Source organism: Dreissena polymorpha, chromosome 6, assembly GCF_020536995.1.
Source record: "Dreissena polymorpha isolate Duluth1 chromosome 6, UMN_Dpol_1.0, whole genome shotgun sequence".
NCBI lineage: Eukaryota > Metazoa > Mollusca > Bivalvia > Myida > Dreissenidae > Dreissena > Dreissena polymorpha.
This window is the reverse complement of record NC_068360.1, coordinates 15,362,943-15,382,541: the sequence shown is the minus strand read 5'-3', so window position 1 is coordinate 15,382,541 and position 19,599 is coordinate 15,362,943. Positions and strand designations below refer to the sequence as shown.

General features: G+C 34.6%; 1 protein-coding gene across 1 annotated transcript in view; it reads right to left on the bottom strand.

Annotated features, from left to right (window-relative positions):
• Positions 1 to 769: 769 nt before the first annotated feature.
• LOC127834822 (uncharacterized) overlaps positions 770 to 19,599 on the bottom strand; it is a 22,155-nt gene continuing 3,325 nt past the window's right edge. The window contains exons 4-24 of the mRNA XM_052360884.1: positions 19,328 to 19,411; positions 18,645 to 18,809; positions 17,899 to 18,102; positions 16,726 to 16,811; positions 16,241 to 16,304; positions 15,037 to 15,216; positions 13,694 to 13,944; positions 13,289 to 13,448; positions 12,758 to 12,892; positions 11,911 to 12,057; positions 11,257 to 11,349; positions 10,743 to 10,818; positions 10,151 to 10,356; positions 9,547 to 9,690; positions 8,899 to 9,012; positions 7,968 to 8,072; positions 7,245 to 7,358; positions 6,250 to 6,360; positions 5,327 to 5,450; positions 4,424 to 4,562; positions 770 to 3,890 (exon numbers count right to left, since the gene is read on the bottom strand). Coding sequence (XP_052216844.1) covers positions 3,542 to 3,890; positions 4,424 to 4,562; positions 5,327 to 5,450; positions 6,250 to 6,360; positions 7,245 to 7,358; positions 7,968 to 8,072; positions 8,899 to 9,012; positions 9,547 to 9,690; positions 10,151 to 10,356; positions 10,743 to 10,818; positions 11,257 to 11,349; positions 11,911 to 12,057; positions 12,758 to 12,892; positions 13,289 to 13,448; positions 13,694 to 13,944; positions 15,037 to 15,216; positions 16,241 to 16,304; positions 16,726 to 16,811; positions 17,899 to 18,102; positions 18,645 to 18,809; positions 19,328 to 19,411 — 3,051 coding nt within the window. The 3' untranslated portion in view covers positions 770 to 3,541. The remainder of the gene's footprint in view (positions 3,891 to 4,423; positions 4,563 to 5,326; positions 5,451 to 6,249; positions 6,361 to 7,244; positions 7,359 to 7,967; positions 8,073 to 8,898; positions 9,013 to 9,546; positions 9,691 to 10,150; positions 10,357 to 10,742; positions 10,819 to 11,256; positions 11,350 to 11,910; positions 12,058 to 12,757; positions 12,893 to 13,288; positions 13,449 to 13,693; positions 13,945 to 15,036; positions 15,217 to 16,240; positions 16,305 to 16,725; positions 16,812 to 17,898; positions 18,103 to 18,644; positions 18,810 to 19,327; positions 19,412 to 19,599) is intronic.

Here is a 19,599-nt window from a genome sequence, read left to right as displayed (position 1 = left end):
CATGCTCAAGGAACGTAGGAGGACGCACGAGCCACTGAAGGAGAAGATACATGGCCCGATCTGTCAGCTTGCAACAGAAGCTGCACAGACAAGAAGATGCTTTACAGAAAACTGTCCTTTCATCTTTGTCCCAGGGCTCAAAATGTAGAGGCAATAAAGAAGAAGAATGTATATTAACCCACAAATGTACAGCTCTCTACAAATTCACGGCTCAAACTACGAATACATCCGATAAAATACTCTCCCGAATCTAAGCAAACCGAAACTCTTTTTCTTCTGTCCCCTATGAGGGTGTGTAATTTGCCATTTTCCTTCAGCGCGTTCTTTTGTCTGTATGTCGGATTTGTTTCTTGCGCGTGTAACCAAACATTCAATACATTACGGCATGAACATATTCATACTAATTTTTTCATTAATTTACTTAATAAATAAGCACACTCATTTTTTTCAATTTCACACTATTCATAAATTTTAACACGAGTAATAATTTGTTGTCTCCTTCTTAACATAATTAATAAAATTATCTAAGAAAGAAGTATTTTAGCATTCACTATTGTAGATTAGAAGCCTTATTGTAAGCTTTATTGATGTTGTTGTTGCTTTTGCATAGCATTTATTTTGTCAGCGACCATACTTAAGGTCCAAATTCGCGATATTTATTAAAAGTTAAAATTATGAAAGTTGTAATACTTGACACGTGCAGCTCTTCTATAAAAAACCTAAGCCATATGTCTGATACGTTTTATTATCAAAAGTATACAATCTCCATAATTATAAAACAGTTCTTTATTCGACATCTGTAGATAGTACTTAGTACACGAGTATACGTGTCGTTTTTCGTTTGTGTTACACGTGTATGATTGGTTTTAACATAACATCTTTATTGTGATCAAGTTAATATAGATGGTTGATATGTTATGAAAATGTAACAGACAATTTACACAATTTTGTTTTGAAGTCGTTTTATTTCCAAGTCCGCTGCAGAGTACTGCTTTTCAAATACGCTTACAAACAAATTAAAATGTTGCGTTTTCAAGAAATTAAAAACACTTATCCGTACAACAATATTTATAGAAGAAGTTAGTCAACCCAATAAAACAATGTAGTATCATATGAAGTAGCATAATAAATACAATCATATCTAGTAATGCGATTGGTTTCCATAAAGATTGTATATACACATTGTTTCAAGTAAATGTATGCACATGTTCATGTTGTTTTTAGTTACCATGCTACAATTTAGAAAACAACGTGTGGGTGTTTACGCGGGACTTGGAAATATCACAACAATGAATGAGAGAAAACATTAACACACAAACACAATTTGATATATTAGGTGAGTATCCAAAGGCTAAAGGTATGAAGGCAATATTAAATTCTCGGTAAAACATGATAGAGCGACGATATACATACCTATGTTTAATTTACATAACTCATTAATCAAATGGGCTGCAATAAATTAATATGGTTTGCATATTCGCATTTGTTTCTAAATTCACGTATACCATCCACTTAAAGTATTTATTATGCTATCATGCGTGAAAAATCATCATATGCTATATCAAAATTGCAGAATAAAAGAACGAAGGTCACACACATTTTAATCTACGTTTTTTTGTCAACTATAGTGGCATAGGAGTCATTGCATTCTATCAAACACTTAAATTTCATTACTGGCGCAATAGCTGTTTCTTACTCTTAACATTCTTTGTTTATCACGAAATTATCGTTATTTCTGTCTCTTTTTTAATCCTGTTTCGCAAGCAACACACATTTCCGGCGTTTTAGCTTTTACATCAAAATTTAAAAAACTTCCTTATGTCCCATTAAACTTATGTCATCCTTTTACCATAGAAATGCTTACATAGTAAAGAACACTTATTATACACAAAAACAAATACATCACAATACATGTAATTCTAAATCCTCCCCTAGAAAAAAGCAAATAAAAAGTATATACCAGTAACAATTCAATTACTTTGTTTTTATTTTGTTGTTCTTGAACATTTTGTTTATGACCCCAAAGCTAAAATTGTACGTGGGTATGTTTAATATGTTGCTGATATTGATTTCGGTGTCAGCATTTCTTCGTGCATGTTTATAAACTTTAATAAAATTTTATTATAATGAAAATATTGATATTGGACAGCACGGAAACGTCATAAAAGATACAATGACAAAAATTAAAAATCTATCACAGAGCAAAACTTACAATTCATTCGCCTTATGGCTAGAACTTGATGTCTGTATTCAATAACATCAAGTACTGACATAAAAATACCGTATATGCATTGACTCGAAATGAGTAAAAGAATCTGTAAAAGGTGGTTATTCTTAACAGTGTATTTTAACACAACCACTTGATGGCGCAACTTATATTGTGTACAAGCTTGCGGCGGTGTTGTTATTGTTTTGTTTGTTTTTTATTATGAAAACTGAAAATGTTTTAAGTTTTCCTGACCTTTATTAAATGTTTGTATGGTTGGTTAGTCATATATTTTTTCGTTTAATTCATTAAAAAAATCCTAAAACTTGCCAGTACGGACATTAACCAGAAACGTTTCTATTGAAGCGTTAAGCAATATTTGTTGAAAAACAAATATAATAATATAACATATATCATTTCATCTTTCGTCTTTTCAAACGTGTTAATCGACTTGAATTTCCAAGAAAAGCATTCTTATTTATTCGAATGGAATTGATTACCGACGTTCGTCCAAATGTAATCCTTCACATATTATACAAGTGTTATTTGCCTTTCTTATTACGTCTCATTCTAAGTTTTTATTAGTAATAGAAGTCGTACAAAATTTAGTATATCGTATTCCTAATTTATTTCATCGGCTTTCGTTTCGAAAGTAAATCTTCTTTCACCAACTTTATAGAAATGATACACTCCTTTGTTTCCTAAAACAAATATTCTGATCCCCTATGTAATTTACATGTAGGTGTTGATCGACTTTATTTCAAAACTAGTCCTTCCTTAAGAAGAACATATGTGGAACATCACTCCTCGAAAACGAAACTTAAAAGTACCGGACCAGCCTGTTTGATTATCAATTTAAACGATACAGAAACGAGTAAAGCATAGAAGAGTTGAAGGAAGATATTACATTAAATCAGTGAGACAGATTATGGTTGAAATTTCAACATGACGAAACTTTGGTTTAAGCTTATACATGTGTGCTTAGATACGTAATAATCAGTTGAATTACCTTAAACTGGGCCATCTTAAAAGTATGAATCATTATCTAATTATCTTTGGAGTATGAGATATAAATAGTAATATGATTTTAAGCAATCACAACAAATACACTAACAGTTACTGGGTGAGTGTTCGCAAAAAGATAAATGGGAGAAAGAATAATTCTCAATGTAGTTTGATTATTAAATAGTGTACGAGAAACACTATTTCAAAATTATCTACATACGAGTTTTTCAACCCTTAAAAGTAGAAAAAAAACACTCCCTTATCAATAATGAAAAGAAAATGCTTAAAGTAGATGCATTGTTCAGTCAAATATGGTAGTTTCATCACAGGTTAAGCGTTGGTTTCGTCGGCAATGCTCAACATTGTGTTGTAGTGGCCGGCGTCCTGAAATTTCTCCATCTCTGTCGAGGCGCTTGACATCGGTTGCGCCGTGGATGTGAATCCCACGGTAGGCGCTGGAAGCTTGTGGGCGGGCGACGGAATAGGCGTTTGAATCGACTGGCTAGTCTGGTCGTCGGAGTACAGATTGTCCGGTCTACTGTTTAGTTTGTCCGGGTTAATCTCATCTTTCGGAATATTGTAGGGCATCGCCGGTATCACTGGGTCGTAGGGAGTGGGCGTTACGCGTGTGCGAAAATGGCCGTTCTTTGGTGTTTCGTCGTATAAACCTCCATTCATTCTGCAAGCATACATCGATCATGTGTACATATGTATAGAATTGGAATCGCGGATGATTTAATTAAAGATACCATTTTTGCGCATTTATAATAGGATGGAACAAGGACAACACAACATGGAAATTCGCTTAAAAGCAACTTTAAATATTCAAAATCAATATGTAAGATGGCCCAAAAATTAAATCTAGACATGAAATTAAACAAAGTTCTGACCAAATAAGATAATTTATAAAACATATTAAGCATACACTATAAACACAAAAACGACTTGTTCGTGATTAAGAATATTGTACCAGACATGCCTTTAGTTATATTCTCAAAATGTCTAAAATGATCCAATCTGTTAGCACAAATATTCAATCTAAAACTACACCGGAAATTAGCTATATATCTTCCACATGCTATTCTTGGTGAAGTCTAAACAAAATACAACTAATTCAATTATGCCATGACATGCACATTAGCTGATTAAGTATCTCCATATCTCTATATACTCACATAATATATCATCTCAGAGGATGATAAATTTCCGTACCTTGCATCCATTATCTTTTTCGTCTGCATTTTCTTGTAGATGAGTATTCCCGCGCCGATTCCTCCTAACACCAGAATGGGGACGATTACAGCAGCCGCAATGACAGCTCCGGACACCGCGTCTTTTTCGGATAGGCATTCTGATGGGAGACATTATAAGTTTTTTTTACAAAAAAATACAGATGGGAACGAATATATTTTTTCTGCATTCCGATTTAGTTTAGTAAATGACATGGGTCATTAACGATGTTGAAGTTACAACACAGTAAAGTATTATTTGTTGCATCTTGGACTTTTCTGACAAAGAAACACATGTATTAACGTCGAAGTAAAGATGTAGACACAATTCACATTCTTATGGAAATAATATTTTTGCAACGTAATTCACATTCTAGTCGAACAAATCTATTTGCAACGAAAGCTGACCTAGGAAACAATATTTGTTTGTAACAAGAATTGATGGGATACATATTTAGTAGGTTTTTTAAGTTGCCATTATGATGGCAAACACGTTTGTTATATACTTTACTATTCTGATGAAGCAAACAATGACATGAATTTGAAATATCAGCCATTATTCTGATGTTAAACACTATTTTGAAGAAAAGGTTTGTAGCTTCTTCCTGATGTTTCTTTTAGCAAAAATTGACATTCTGGTTGTAAAATATCAATATGTTATACACTTCGACAGTCTGATATTTTTTCGTTTTATATATCAAACCGTAGCTGATATAAGAACACATTTAAAGCACATCACATGCGAGTATTTATACCATAATAATTGTCTGAAAAATGTAAGCTAACGCTGAAGCTTTTATTTCAGAACGAACTTTTTTGATTAACGCACAATACTTCAACGTCTATTATTTATAAAACACACGTTGAATAACAATCGGATCCTCACCTGTCTTGTTCACATGAGTCTGCCAGTCGCTGATGGATTCATCTGAGTCACAATACAGACAGCCGTTCAATGGATTGTCGGCTTTGTCGTCATAGCAACCACCCGAAATAAAGCACGTGTCGTCCTGTTTATGAAAGATACATTATACAAACTTCAATGAATAGCGAGATATTTAAAACACGCAATGTATATATATTAACATATACAGAATGCCATACATCCTCAACCTATCCGATTATTGACAAAATATTCAAACTCGCAATACCATTCACGATTATCGCTTTAAGATTACTGCGTTAAAGAAGCGTGTTCCTTCAATACAGCACTCTATCTATCAAATATGCGTGTTCATGGAAGTCATGTTCCGATATAACGGGATATATGTTATGTATTTCTACGATAAGTTTTTATTTATAAAAAAAAGCCCTTTGCGATTTCGAAAATAAAAATAAGTCGCGCTTCATGCTTGTGCGTAAAGGATCGTCCCAGCTTTGTCTGTGCAGTCAGCACAGGCTAATGAAATAAGACACTGTCCGCTCTTATTGAATGTTTCATATATAAAAAGTATTTTTACAACAATCAAGGTAGTTGCGGGTCTGGTGGCCATGACCCAACTTCCTGTCTGGATTTACAGATATTTCTATACGAGTTCACTGACTGCAGCAGTTAATTGATCACAAAAAAGAATAGTACTGCACTGGTGACGGTCTTGACCAATATTCACTTCGCTTCTAATATAAAATGAAAATTTGTACTTGTATATTACCAAAACTAAGGTACTTACAAACAAAAAAGCCACAAATTCGTCTTTGATTGCAGTGTGCATACGTCACAGGCTTATATGGGATGAAACCATACATACATACATGAAACCATGTTTTTCAGAGCGGGGCTTAATTTTGGAAATATCTTCTTTATCAAACCTTCATTGTCCATGATGTATTGTCCATGTCTGTGTTGCAATACCGACAGGGTATTCCCATCTCGAAGCCGTTGTTATCATAACATTGATTATCGATGACACAGGTGTCAGCCTGAAATAAGGTGTAAAACAAAATATTTACTTGTTAAAGGGAAAGTCGTTGATTCGTTTTGAAAAGCGAATCATCGACATATCTCAATAATATCATAGTTAAAAGTATCTAGGTTACCATGTTGTATATTAAACTGTCATTGGCAGATTGTAAAAAATATTCCTACTGCGTATTCATTTGTGTTTGTTAGCATGATATTTTGTGAATAAATACAATTTGGTATTTTCGCTTGATATACAATTTGTGGATTTTATGATTGTCTGATATAAAATACTTTGGACTTAAACGTTCGTTGTCCTTTTGATTTCTTGTTTCACACGACCCGCGAACATGCACGAAAATAAGCATCTGAATAATAATAATTGTTTTGCAGTAGTTTTAAGTACTCATGCTAATTGTATATTCCAGCAAGTGAATGGAACAGTCATAATATGACCCCTGAAAATGGGTCTAATGCCATATGCGGCCAGCGCAGATCCAGGTCAGCACGCGCATTCGAAAAGACTGCTCGGGAGCTACGATATCCACTAATGAGATCGCGAAACTTTGCGTGATTGTATGGCGGGTTTGATAACTCCTGACTAGATTGTGCGATGCGCAGAACATAAGTATGCTGATTAATATCACAATATAAGGTTTATCTTTTAGAGCAAAATAAAACCACATTTACAAGATAATCTCCAATAAGAAAAAAGTAAAAACATCTTAAATAAAGATCGTGGACAATGTGCATTTCTTCTATAATACTTTAGTCAATTTAATAGAAGCTAAGCAGAAAGTAGAACAACTATGTCTCGAAAACATTTCATTTAGTAACATTTAATGAATTAGTGCGTGAAGTCCCTTTTGTTTAGCTAATAAAAAGGTAATCTTATAAAAATTACCGTCTGGGTGAACTCTGTTTGACTCGTTGATGGCACACACGTGAGGCACGATTCAGCAGCTGATTTGGCATCCGATTCATTGTAACAAGTACCACCGATCTCACAGTAATCACTCTGTAAGAATTCAGAGACATCATATTTGTGAATAAAACTATCACTATTCCAATCTAAAAAATATTGAATCATTTAAAAAAATGTAAAATCACACCATCAAAAAATATGTTTATAACATTTATATTTATTATTATAAATGTATAATTTATAATTAATGTTTATTATTTTTTATCATAAGAGTGTTATTAATATGTTATTTATAGATAATTCTCATTTAACAAGTGAAAATAAACTTAATTTCTCTCATGATTATGGTTTTGAGTCCATTTTCCAGTTTAATGTCAAAACGACAACATTTGGCTATACGAAACGCACTTAAATTTCTTCGAAACCGATATTTTTAATTGATATTACTAACTGAGAATGTTTTTTTTTCCTAGTTTCGATGTAAATTAAGAGTGTTTCGTCAAATATAATGCAATTATATAATGCCCATATCGTCATGCATGGAAACATGAATTAATAGTGATTTGCCTATTGATGTATAATTAATCAATTACACCCTGTATTGAAATTATTCATTTTTTCAAAACAAAGATTTTTAATACTACTCATTTAACAATTTAATATTCGTAATTACAAAACAACAACAAGTGAAACGTGACTAACAGATATTGTCCATTCAAATCTGTTGGCCATATCACAGGTATAACATCCATCATTTTCGGTTTCCGCAGCAGCATAGCAGACGCCGTCAATGAGACAGTACCCAGCCTAGAATGTAAACAAGGTTGAGCCCTACTCTGGGAAACCCATGCTGAATGCATGCGCGTAAATGGTTGGCCCAGGGGTCCGTTTCATCTACGATCGTACGACAAAATTGGAATACGACACATATTTCAAAGACGCATTTTAACTAAACATCAAATAATAATACTATTATTTTTCCGTATATCTATTCATTTCATTGTTTTCTCACATATGGTTTATATTTTGAATGCATATTGATGAACAGCTTTTGTATTTTCAGTCTCCAAAATTAGGTCGTAAATTAAGATTGTCGTACGATCTTTGATGAAACGGCCCCCAGATACGCAAGTGTAGTCCGCAGAGGCTTAACCGGTACGACACTTTCCGTTTGTATGGAATTTTTCGTTAAAAGAAAGTCTCTTCTTAGCGAAAATGCTGTTTAAGCGGACAGATTCGTCCCTGATCAGAATAAGCGAACTGCAGTCTTGTCTGGTACGATACCTTATCATATAAATTAAGCCTCGTTTTTCAGAAGAAGGCGCAAACAGTTATTACCAAAGAATAAATAGTGTAGTATTATTGCAAAAAAATTCAACATATAATACACCTGTGGAAGTTTGAAAAAAAAACTTGTTTAAAGATTGGTGAAAACATTGATGCTGACATTTCATAGTGATTATCGGTAGTTATTGTAGTATTTCTTTTAAGCAATAAATAATTTATCACAATAACACTAGGCAATTTGTATTATGTATCAACTCTGTACATAATGAATACCTGTCTAGCAAATAATGACCTTGATTGTAAGAAGGGACCTCTAATGCATCCAGATGAAAAGATTACAACTTACGGCGAGCACAAACTTTGTCCCATCGTTTGTTATGCAAGTGCTGTCCAGAATTATATCAACGTTGGACGCTGATTCGCTGTATGTGCTACCGTCATTGCTGACTGCAACGCCAACCTATAACGAAAACGAGGAGTCTGAATTTAAACGCTGTTGTATATATATATATTCACGACGACTATATGCACAATGCGACGAAATACTGTGAAATTTTACATGACATCTTCGAAAAACAATAAACACTTGTTTTCTGAATGACTAAACACATGGTCATTCTTAATTCGTAAATTGATTAGTTATTTGGTGTTTTTCTGATCATTTATGTCAATCAAATTCTAATTAATATAATTCACAATAGCAAACTAACTGCGCAATTAAATTCGTATTGATTTTATTTAACAGTTATGACCGTATATATGCTAATTGCAAATATGAAAATTTAAATGAAGGTCGCAAATGTCCCACTCAAGGCTGGTTCTTCAAATATAACTTAATGATGTAAATGTATAAATCAGATATCACGGTGACATTGAACACGTACTATTGTGCAAAGTGATTTTTGGTTCGACAAATACATGTATCTGCAGGTCTTTTAATCAATAAAAAGCAAAATATCAGACAGTTGCGTGGATCAATGCACACAATACATACCGTTGTTCCAAGAGGCACGGTGTCAATGGATCGACGCCGACGGGCACCTGTTATGGCACTGACGTCATATTCGACATCAAAACCGTTTACGCATGTACAGGGTTGCTCCTTTTCTGTGACTGTTTTTGTTTCATCACTGTAGTGCTATGAAAGGCATACAAAATACAAGCATTTGAATGTTGGGTTTATTAATACCTGCATTATACTTTCAAAGGAGAAACCAACTGCGATGTAGAACTTGAAGAAATCGGTACACTTTAATATAATAACATTGTTTAAAATAACCTATGATTAGAGATTATATTTGTCATTGTATGTTGCATGTTGTGTTTGTATGTACATTTGCTGTTTTGTATTGTTTTGGTATAACATACAGCGGTCGTGTTGGTTCTTAACAGAAGTTAGTATTGATATCGGGAGTTCTAGATTAAAAACCTTTCTTTTCTGAATTTATTATTTTATTTTCTGTAAGTACACTATTTACATAATTTTTTTTTAAATTAACAAATATGAATAAATAATACATTTATTCCGCACTGATAATAACGTTATAATCATCGGAACAATAAGCCCTGAACACAAGTTCACACAACACGTCTTTTACCGTGGTAACATTCGCTTTGCATGTACTCTGTGATGTACATCCGCTTGTGGCAATGGTGAACGCGTTGCAGCCGGCCGCCTTCCGGTCACACTTGCCGTCCTTGAGCCCTCCTCCACTCAGGCCCTGCAGGGTGGGTTTCTGACTGCGGCTCAGTGAGCAGTTCGTCAGCGGGTCGTAGTCACCATCGCACTCGCAGGCTCCTTTGTCTGTAAGATGGATTTATTTAAAAAAAATAAATAAAAGAACTGCAATCTCAAATGCACCGGTAGTAATAACGTAACAAGATTTAGAAACCTTCCAGCTCATGTAATAATTTCAAAACAATTATATTATATCCGTTTTATTTTATACTTTTCGATGGTTCATAGAAAGCTATCAGCTAATTAAAACTGATATGCTGTTTTGAGTATATTAATTTAATCAGGAAATGTGTTTTGAAATGTGCTATTTTGTCAAACTGTGAAACATTCCTTTTAAGAATTGCATGCTGAAACGCTGAAACGCTAATTGTTTACGATCACAATCATCTGGTAAAGAAAATTAAGTTACACCGTGACCTCTTATATAAACAAAAATCTGCTAAAGAGCAAACCATTGCATTTCCCATTTCCGTTACAGTCGTCGATACACATTTTCTTGACCTTTGCGAATTGTTCTTTGTATGTATCCTGTAAAACACAATTGCACATATACTAGATCCCGTTTCATCTTTTGTTTAAAGATAAAGAGAGAGATATTACATTTTATTGTGTAGAGAAATAAAAACGCTTTCATATTAGTGTCCGTGTTAAATGTACAGAAATAATTAGCACATGTATTAAAGTTTGTAGTTTTAAATGACCATTTCTAAAAAACAACAGTCATCATTATTTTTTTCACAAGTTATAAAAAGGTTGAAAAGAGTTAAATTGGCCATAATAAGAAAACATTCACCGTGTTAACCTGAGCTATATCCGTATAACGTCAACAGTGAATTTAATACGCTAACATAACCAAAAATGCGTAAAACGTTAACTAATTTGCTAATAGTAATCGTAATTCTTACATTATTTTTGTAAAGACTACAAGTAAACTGTAGAATCAATGGTTCGATGCGTTTTGAATACCTGCGCCTCTATGTCCTTGACAAAAGTGGTGACTATGGTGGTCTTCACTGCACGACAGCTGCCTTGTTGGGCATCCGATGCGTTTGGATTCAGCTGCAAAGTCAGCAAGAACGTGCTCGACACGTGTTTCGTTTATGGTAGTCCACCATTGATATACGAAATGACGCACATATTAATGTTTATGCTTTGTATATACTAGAACTGCGACGTTAAAGTACATGTGAAAACTAAAATAGTTATTCTTATGCTGAAATTGTATTATAACTGTGTATTTTCAAAAACCCTTTTAAAACTAAGTGCATTTTTTTAATTTGAATTTTAAAGCGTTGTTGTTTATTTGTACTAAAACTATGCATATTTCATTTATATTTTTACCTGTTTCACGAGGTTACACTTCAGTATCATAATACATGAAATTCAATATATAATTATCGTTCAATCATATAATATACGATAGGTAGTGTAATGGTTCTGGGCTGAACCATACGTCGGGGACATAATTTAGACCTCCCTTAAGACAATATGTACTGGTTATACCCTGGAAACGAACCAAATAGCGTTTTAAGAAGCTCAAGGCGTTAGATGCAATCGACCTTCAATAATAAAGTTTAAACTTATAAACGATTATCTCAGTGTTCATTCCAGTGACCATACCACAAGATCCCTAGCGCAGTCCAGAGTACTTTTCTCTGTCTTATTTCCAAGTATTGTTATTCCGTCCATGCAGTCATCTTTTAGGTAAGCCTCGCATTTAGCTTTTGCATCGTCTATTTCTGCTTCGGTATACTCTTTAGCTTCCCTCTACAAAACACGTGCACAGTTAATACGGACATTCAAATATTTTCTTTTACAATTTAAGCTACTATTTCAAAAAACTGAACAGTATGCTATTTAAATGGAGGTATGTTTGTAGAAGAAAGTGTTAGAAAATGTAGAATTACAAAACCAAAAATCACCATACAATATTAAAATTTTGTCAACCACTAATTAACTACATGACGTGACCAATAATTTTTTAATTATTACTTTGTTTCATGTTTTATGTATTCAACGATATTTCGATATGGACCTTGCTCTGCGAAAAGGGGGTTTAATTCATGTGCGAAAAGTGTCGTACCATATAAGCCTTGCAGTCCGAACAGGCTAATCAGCGACGACACTTTCTGCTTTAATGATATTTTTCGTTTACATAGAGTCCTTTCTTAGCAAAAATCCAATTAAGGCGGAAAGTATTCGTGATTAGACTGTGCGCAATACACAGGCTAATATGGGGCGACACTCAACGCACATACATTAAACCCCCTTTTCACAGAGCACGGCTCATATATTGTTTTTGTCAATTTTACACTGCCCATATAAAACATGTAAACGCCGTTTAACAATGATCAATACTACAAAGCATTTCCATAACAAAACTACTTTGCTACTGCAATACGTTTCAATAAGCGTCATTGTAACACCGGTCGCCTTTACAGCACGATTCACATTTCAAAATGTTAACCTTTTTTCGCTGAAGTTTGTTCATCGCCCTCATTCTTCCCAACATCCCCAATCGTTCCGCAAGGTCATCCATATGCTGACTATCCACGGACCTCTTCGTCTCCTCAATTAAAATCTTTTCCTTTCCAGCGTAGACCTATGTTTTTTAAACATAATATGAGCATCGTACCGGAAAAACGTGTTCGCAAAGTGTCCGGCCAGGACTAATCAGGGACGACATTTTCCGCTTACCAAATGGCATTACAATAATATTGGATGAAGAAATCTAATTTTGACATGGTCCTCAGCCATCTGTTCCAAAGTAAATATATTTAATAAGACAAAAAGGTTAAGAAGATGCTAATAATATTGATAAACATTTGAAAGATTTGAGAAAGAGGCTTGTATTTTAAACTATATTCCTCACATTGGACAAAAAAGTACTTGTTTAACCAGCTTACTCGGGACATGTTTGAGTAAGCTAACTAGCCTCACTTATATGGCTGAAATACTATTTGCGGAACAATGCAAAGAATCTCAAATGACAAAAGACCTTTGAGTTTGTGCACTGCTTGTCTTCCTTCTTGTGGCACATTGGTTGACGCGATCCACCCACCAATGGACACACGCAGTACTTGGAATCATCGGCCCATGGATTCAGCACGTCATCAAGCTTTCCCTCTTGGGCCAATTGCAACAATGGAGTCTCTTCTCTATAAAAGCATATGTGTACAGTTAACAAACGTCGGCTATTTTGTGTCAATGTCATAGGCTACATATCAACGATACGCTGGGAAAATCAACCGTGTAATCTATTTGCTTGCGTGATAAGAGTACAATCCCTATATGTTCTGTATAATATTACCGCTATGATTCTTTTTTATTAGTTTTACATTCACAAAGTTTTCTCGCTTTTGCAAAAATTATAATTAACAATTCAAGCCAAAATACAACTCACCTCCATGATTCGCTGAACTCATCCGGGTCTTCGAAGAGGAAGAACCAATTCCAGTACCTATCTCCCTGTGGCAAGGTTACAGCTCCGCCCTTGTGGGTAAAGTCATCCTCCCAGTCGTTGTTGAAGTTTCCGCACAGTCCTTCCGTGTTGTTCATATCGTCGGGCGACGGGAAGATCTGAACGTTCATCGTCTTCCAGAACGTGCCCACGTGGTAGTCCACGTTGATCATGGTACCTTGCGGCAGGTAGAACTAAACAACGGAATGAGCGATGAGTGGGACTTTCGTGTTATCCCAATTAAATTTAAATAAACGGACGTTCTATCATCGTTGAAGAACTAAACAACGGAATAAGCGATTAGTGGGACTTTTGTGTTACCCATTAAATTCAAATAAACGGACATTCTATCATCGTGGTAAAACTAAACAACGGAATAAGCGATTAGTGGGACTTTCGTGTTATCCCTAGGCTATTACATTTAAATAAACGGACGTTCTATCATCGTGGTAGAACATAACAACCGAATGAGCGATTAGTGTGATTTTAAAGCCATGGAAAGAAGATACAAGTTTATAGAACTTTTATCCTCGTGATAAGCGACAGATAGAATAAAATGACCATTATTATTTAGTTAAATAGGTCAATCTTGTAATCATTGTGTGTATTTGATAGCATCTTCCTTCTTCGAAAACAAAAAGAATGCAATTAAACAACAAACTATTGACCCCATGATTCCCTTTTTTAATATAAATTTTCTCTTTATTATGACAAGCATGGTCTGAAATGTGTGATGATATGTGTGGCAAGGGGACATATCCTTTTGTATCAAACATTTAATAAGGGCATGTGTGATAAATGTTACCTTCCACAAATGTCATTGGTATTGACAATGTTGTGTTTTTTACTTATGCCCGATGTGGTATGAACAAGGAAATAACTGAATGAGTGAATGTGTATCTATGAATACAACCTTCATAAGTAAAACTGTTAATTTTTAATGTTTTTTATCTGAGTAAATGGTCCGACACTTACTGTATGCATGTAACCTAGGAGTTCCTATCGACACTTACTGTATGCATGTACCCTGGGAGTTCCCAAGCGACACTTACTGTACGCATGTACCCTGGAAGTTCCCTACCGACACTTAAAGTATGCATGTACCCGGGGCGTTCCCTACCGACACTTACTGTATGCATGTACCCTGGTAGTTCCCTACCAACACTTACTGTAGTCATGTAACCTATGAGTTCCCTACCGACACTTACTGTATGCATGTAACCTGGGAGTTCTCTACCGACACTTGCTGTATTCATGTACCCTGGGAGTTCCCTACCGACACTTACTGTATGCATGTACCCGGGTAGTTCCCTTACACTCATGATCTTCTCGGTATTCTGGATCGTCTTGATCAAGTGGTAACCCCCACAATGGTTGATGGCGAACACATCCGTGCCCGCATTTACCGTCACGCCACACGTACATGCCGCCCATCCTCCATTGCATATCTCGGTTTCTATTTCGACCTGACGTGAACAAAACAACCACAATACTATTTTTGACCGACCTGACGTTAACCCAAACAAAAATTCCAAATACTCATTTTCAAGAAAATGTATGTACATTAAGCCACTTGTTGATAACCAGGATAATCTTTACTGTGTAACATACTTTAAAATTGCAGTGTGGAATCTTCAACTGTAAGCTCAGTGTCAGAAACAACGATCGCCATTCCGTGTACGAGGTTTTAATGGAATTTATAGAATAACCTAACCATATGTAGTTTTTTTATCATTTCAAAACTTGACTTCAGCCCATAGGCTATTATTTCAGCTATGAGTCAACTGCGACCATCATTATTCAACTTTTTTATTACAAACCCTCTCTTTTTCGACACGACATTGCCTTTGGTATTTAACTAGGTTTTACATACACTAAATGTTACCATAGTTACCTATATTTTCAAACTCAAATTGACATGCTCATATGTCTATTACATGTCGCGTAGCAACATGACAATCATTCAACATAATTAAAAACTTAGAACAATTAACGTGTTATATATCGCCCCATCGGTTCAAAAATATACCATGTGATATTGAAATTAGAAGGCACGTGTCATACCTTTTTGCACCAATTGGGCAATATATTTGTTCAACCTTTAGGACTGTAAATTTAGCATTTGAACAACAAACCATTAATTGATCCTAAAACCGTGTATAAAACAGGTAGTCATCTTTATTGTTTAATCAGGTTTGTCCGTCAAATAGAACAGCCATGTCGTGGTTTAAAGGCATCCGAAATACAACTAAGAGGGATTGCTAAACATATTTGTAAGTGTTTTGTGTTTGTACAGCGTATGGTTCCCGGCATTGTTCTTACCCGAATAGGAAGTGTTTTGTGCTTGTACAGCGTATAGTTCACGGCACTGTTCTTACCCGAATAGGAAGTGTTTTGTGCTTGTACAGCGTTTAGTTCCCGGCATTGTTCTTACCCGAATAGGAAGTGTTTTGTGCTTGTACAGCGTATAGTTCCCGGCATTGTTCTTACCCGAATAGGAAGTGTTTTGTGCTTGTACAGCGTATAGTTCCCGGCATTGTTCAAGCTGAAGTAGCTGCAAACGAAAATTTGCGGATATTATGTATATAGCTATTTTAATTTTTACAGATTGTTGCAAAAAACTCTTCGTTATTTAATGCAAATAATGCAAATTTCATATAGGTTCTAAAATAGTGTGTGGTAATTATAAATCAGCCGAGAGATGATCTCTACTTTCACACGTTCTGGTCCTTTTTTAAATCAGCGCAAAACATATACATATATTGCAACTGGAATAACCATATATGACCAGTCAATGGAATTATTTGTTGTTTTAATCAGTTTATCTAATGGTTTTATCTTGAACGTAACATTAAATTTTCATAGAATGTGATACTGGCATGATATGTGATTTAGATTTAAGCTTGTCTATAATACTGAAACAAACAAACATTTTGGTATTCGCTTAATGGTTTTCACAACATAAGAACACTTACGCCCCGTCGAAAGTTCCGATTCGAGGATCATTGTTTGAATAACAGTAGTTATGCATCCAGTAGTTTTTGAAGTCTTCGACCTCGACCTATCAAACAATTAATACTATCGATTTAATACGGTGTAATAATTTATTATTGGTCTTAAACGAATAATCTTAATACATTAAAATAAGGTTTTTGTTTAGGAAATTTGGCGTCCACTGAAATTTTAACGAAAAAAAACAAACCCCCAGCGAAGCTTATAAATCTTCTGTAACAAATACTTTAAATTTAACGAAAATGTAATTCTGATTCCAAACAGCAGTCGCATTATTGACTCAGACAGTAGCTCATCAATGTGATCCCAACCAACTCAAAATGTGATGCCACTACTACTACAGTGAACACTATTACACTTAAACCCGCAAAAAAGTCTTAACATAATGCGTTTTAAATTATGAATTATGAATTTATGAAACATTACCAGGAACAAACCGCATGCTTTGGCGTAGAATCAATAATTATTAATGCATTTAGTTCTTTTCGAAACTATTCAGACATTCATGCGCCTCTGTCCGGCAGAACAAAATAGTGTATAATGAATTATTAACTCGTCATAAAAGTTATTTTCAAATAAGAGCGTTTCAGAGAACATAAATCCAAATGATTAATTTCGAGACGCAACTTGTTGCTGTCTCAAATATGGCATGTTTTTCATGCACAAAAATGTGGACTCGTGTTTTGAACGTTTAAAATCCACGTCAAATACTCATAATGTATAAACTGTATATATCAATTAATCAAATGGAATTTTAGATACAAGTTAGTCCATAACACGTTACATGAATGATTCACTTAAATGATTTATTTCCTCGACAAATGATTTAAATTTATGCAAGTGTCGAGAAATAAGGGTTTATATTATAGATTAATTCATAATGTGAACAAACGATTTTGATTGTTTTAAACGTTTAATTAAAAACACTAAGGTGAATACATCGTCTCATAACATTATCAGCGTATATATTTGGCATGTAAAGGTACATGTAAAACTCATAAAAGCTGTATCGTGGAACTTTATCATTTTAACATACATAATGTTTTGTACGTCGATTCAACTGAAGTAAATTCCCCATACTAAGCATTTGATCAGTTACTGTGTTCCTTGTAAATGTGTACCAAAGAAAAGAATACCTTGATTTTCGTATTAAGTTTACAGTTGTCCCAGAATTCATCCACCTTTCCAAAGCCTTCTATCTCCATGGTCAGCGTAAACGTGTCTTTTAGCTCAAACCAGTTGTTGTTCTTTGTTGTAATCTTTATCGACTTGTTCATACTGTCAGTGGTGCTCGCAATATTATTTTCACCTGCAACGATGTCTCCGCACATGCTTTTGTGCTGAAAGCCAGGAAAAACCAGGAACGCATCAATTTATTGGAACAAGGTTTTTAAATTGTCTGCATTTATAAGTATTAAAATGTTACTCTTTGGATGCGTGCGTTTGTTTTTTTTTTGTGTTTTGTAAACCTTTATTTTCGTCTATTTTACTGCTTTGGTTATCACGTAAGTTAGTCAGTGGGTAAATAGTTTTTATCGCAGAAAACTTTTGTATCTGTGTTGACTAGGGTCCGATGAGAGTTTAATATAGTTGAACTTGATTTTTTGGATCGCTGTTTACGGTCAATTGTATTCATGAACAACAGTCGAATATGTAGTTGTATTGTTATAATACGATTTAGTGGCCGTTTCGATGGTCTTAATTTGTAAAAATATATATTTCTTGTCAAATACTTTGAATGCCAAAAAAAGTCAAGCTGTATATAACTAAGAGGTTCTTTAGTTAGGGTAAGTGGCCAACTGCCATACAAAATAAACATACAAGATTGCACTTTTACACGTGTCTATATTTTCGGTTATGTGTTCAAGTACATGACGCTTACCCGCACGGCCAGCGTTGAGTTTTCGCATTTATAGTCATCACTTTCATCATAGACTTTTACGTTGATTCCACATTTTGTTCCCGGTTGACACAGGATAGGAACGTTGATGGTGTAGAGGATTTCCGCACTGGCTCCTCGGTTCATTTTAACGTATTTAGTTTCAATCTGCAAAGAAATAGCAAAAAGGTATAAAAGCATATTGTTTTTTTTTGCAATAATTAATCACGTGCTTATATGTTATTGCTGACTAACTTCTATGTCAGGATAGTCGTTTACGGGAGGGGTTTCCGTGAGTTCTTAAAATAAATCTTATATACAAAGACAAAATTATAAATTTAATGATACAACCATGTTTAACTGAATATACATGACACCACGGTCCACACATTCAAATTAATATTTTATAATGCAAATCCTGTTCCGTTTTAACAACTTTTTTCTGTGCATTTAATTTCTAATAGAATCCCACATCGCTGATTCACTTTGGTACACACTTAATATTCTCTTTGACAAAAGACGAAGACTCAAATTTGAATCTTTTATAATACAAATACTGTTCAATATAAATAGACTGTGTTCTGGGCATTGAAGCCGTCGTTTTAATGGCAACCCACGTCGCTGAATAAGTTCGGTACTAAGTCAATATTCTATATGACACAATACGAAGACTAAACATAATCTACCTTGATGATGTCCTCATACTTGCTTGCTACGGCAGGCAGAAGAGATTTTCCGGTGGCATCAACAACCGTAACTGCACATCTCCACTGCAAAGTAATTATTAAACCATGCTATAGGCTAATCAAACATGCAAACGGTAACTGCACATTCCCATTGCAAAGTAAGTACTTAGTCATGCTAACAGATGGGATAATCACGTGATAGTCAAGATGGCGAAGTTCGTGCCGCGGCAAGTATTTTTCGCCGTTTTATGCCCTTTATTACTTGTATTTAT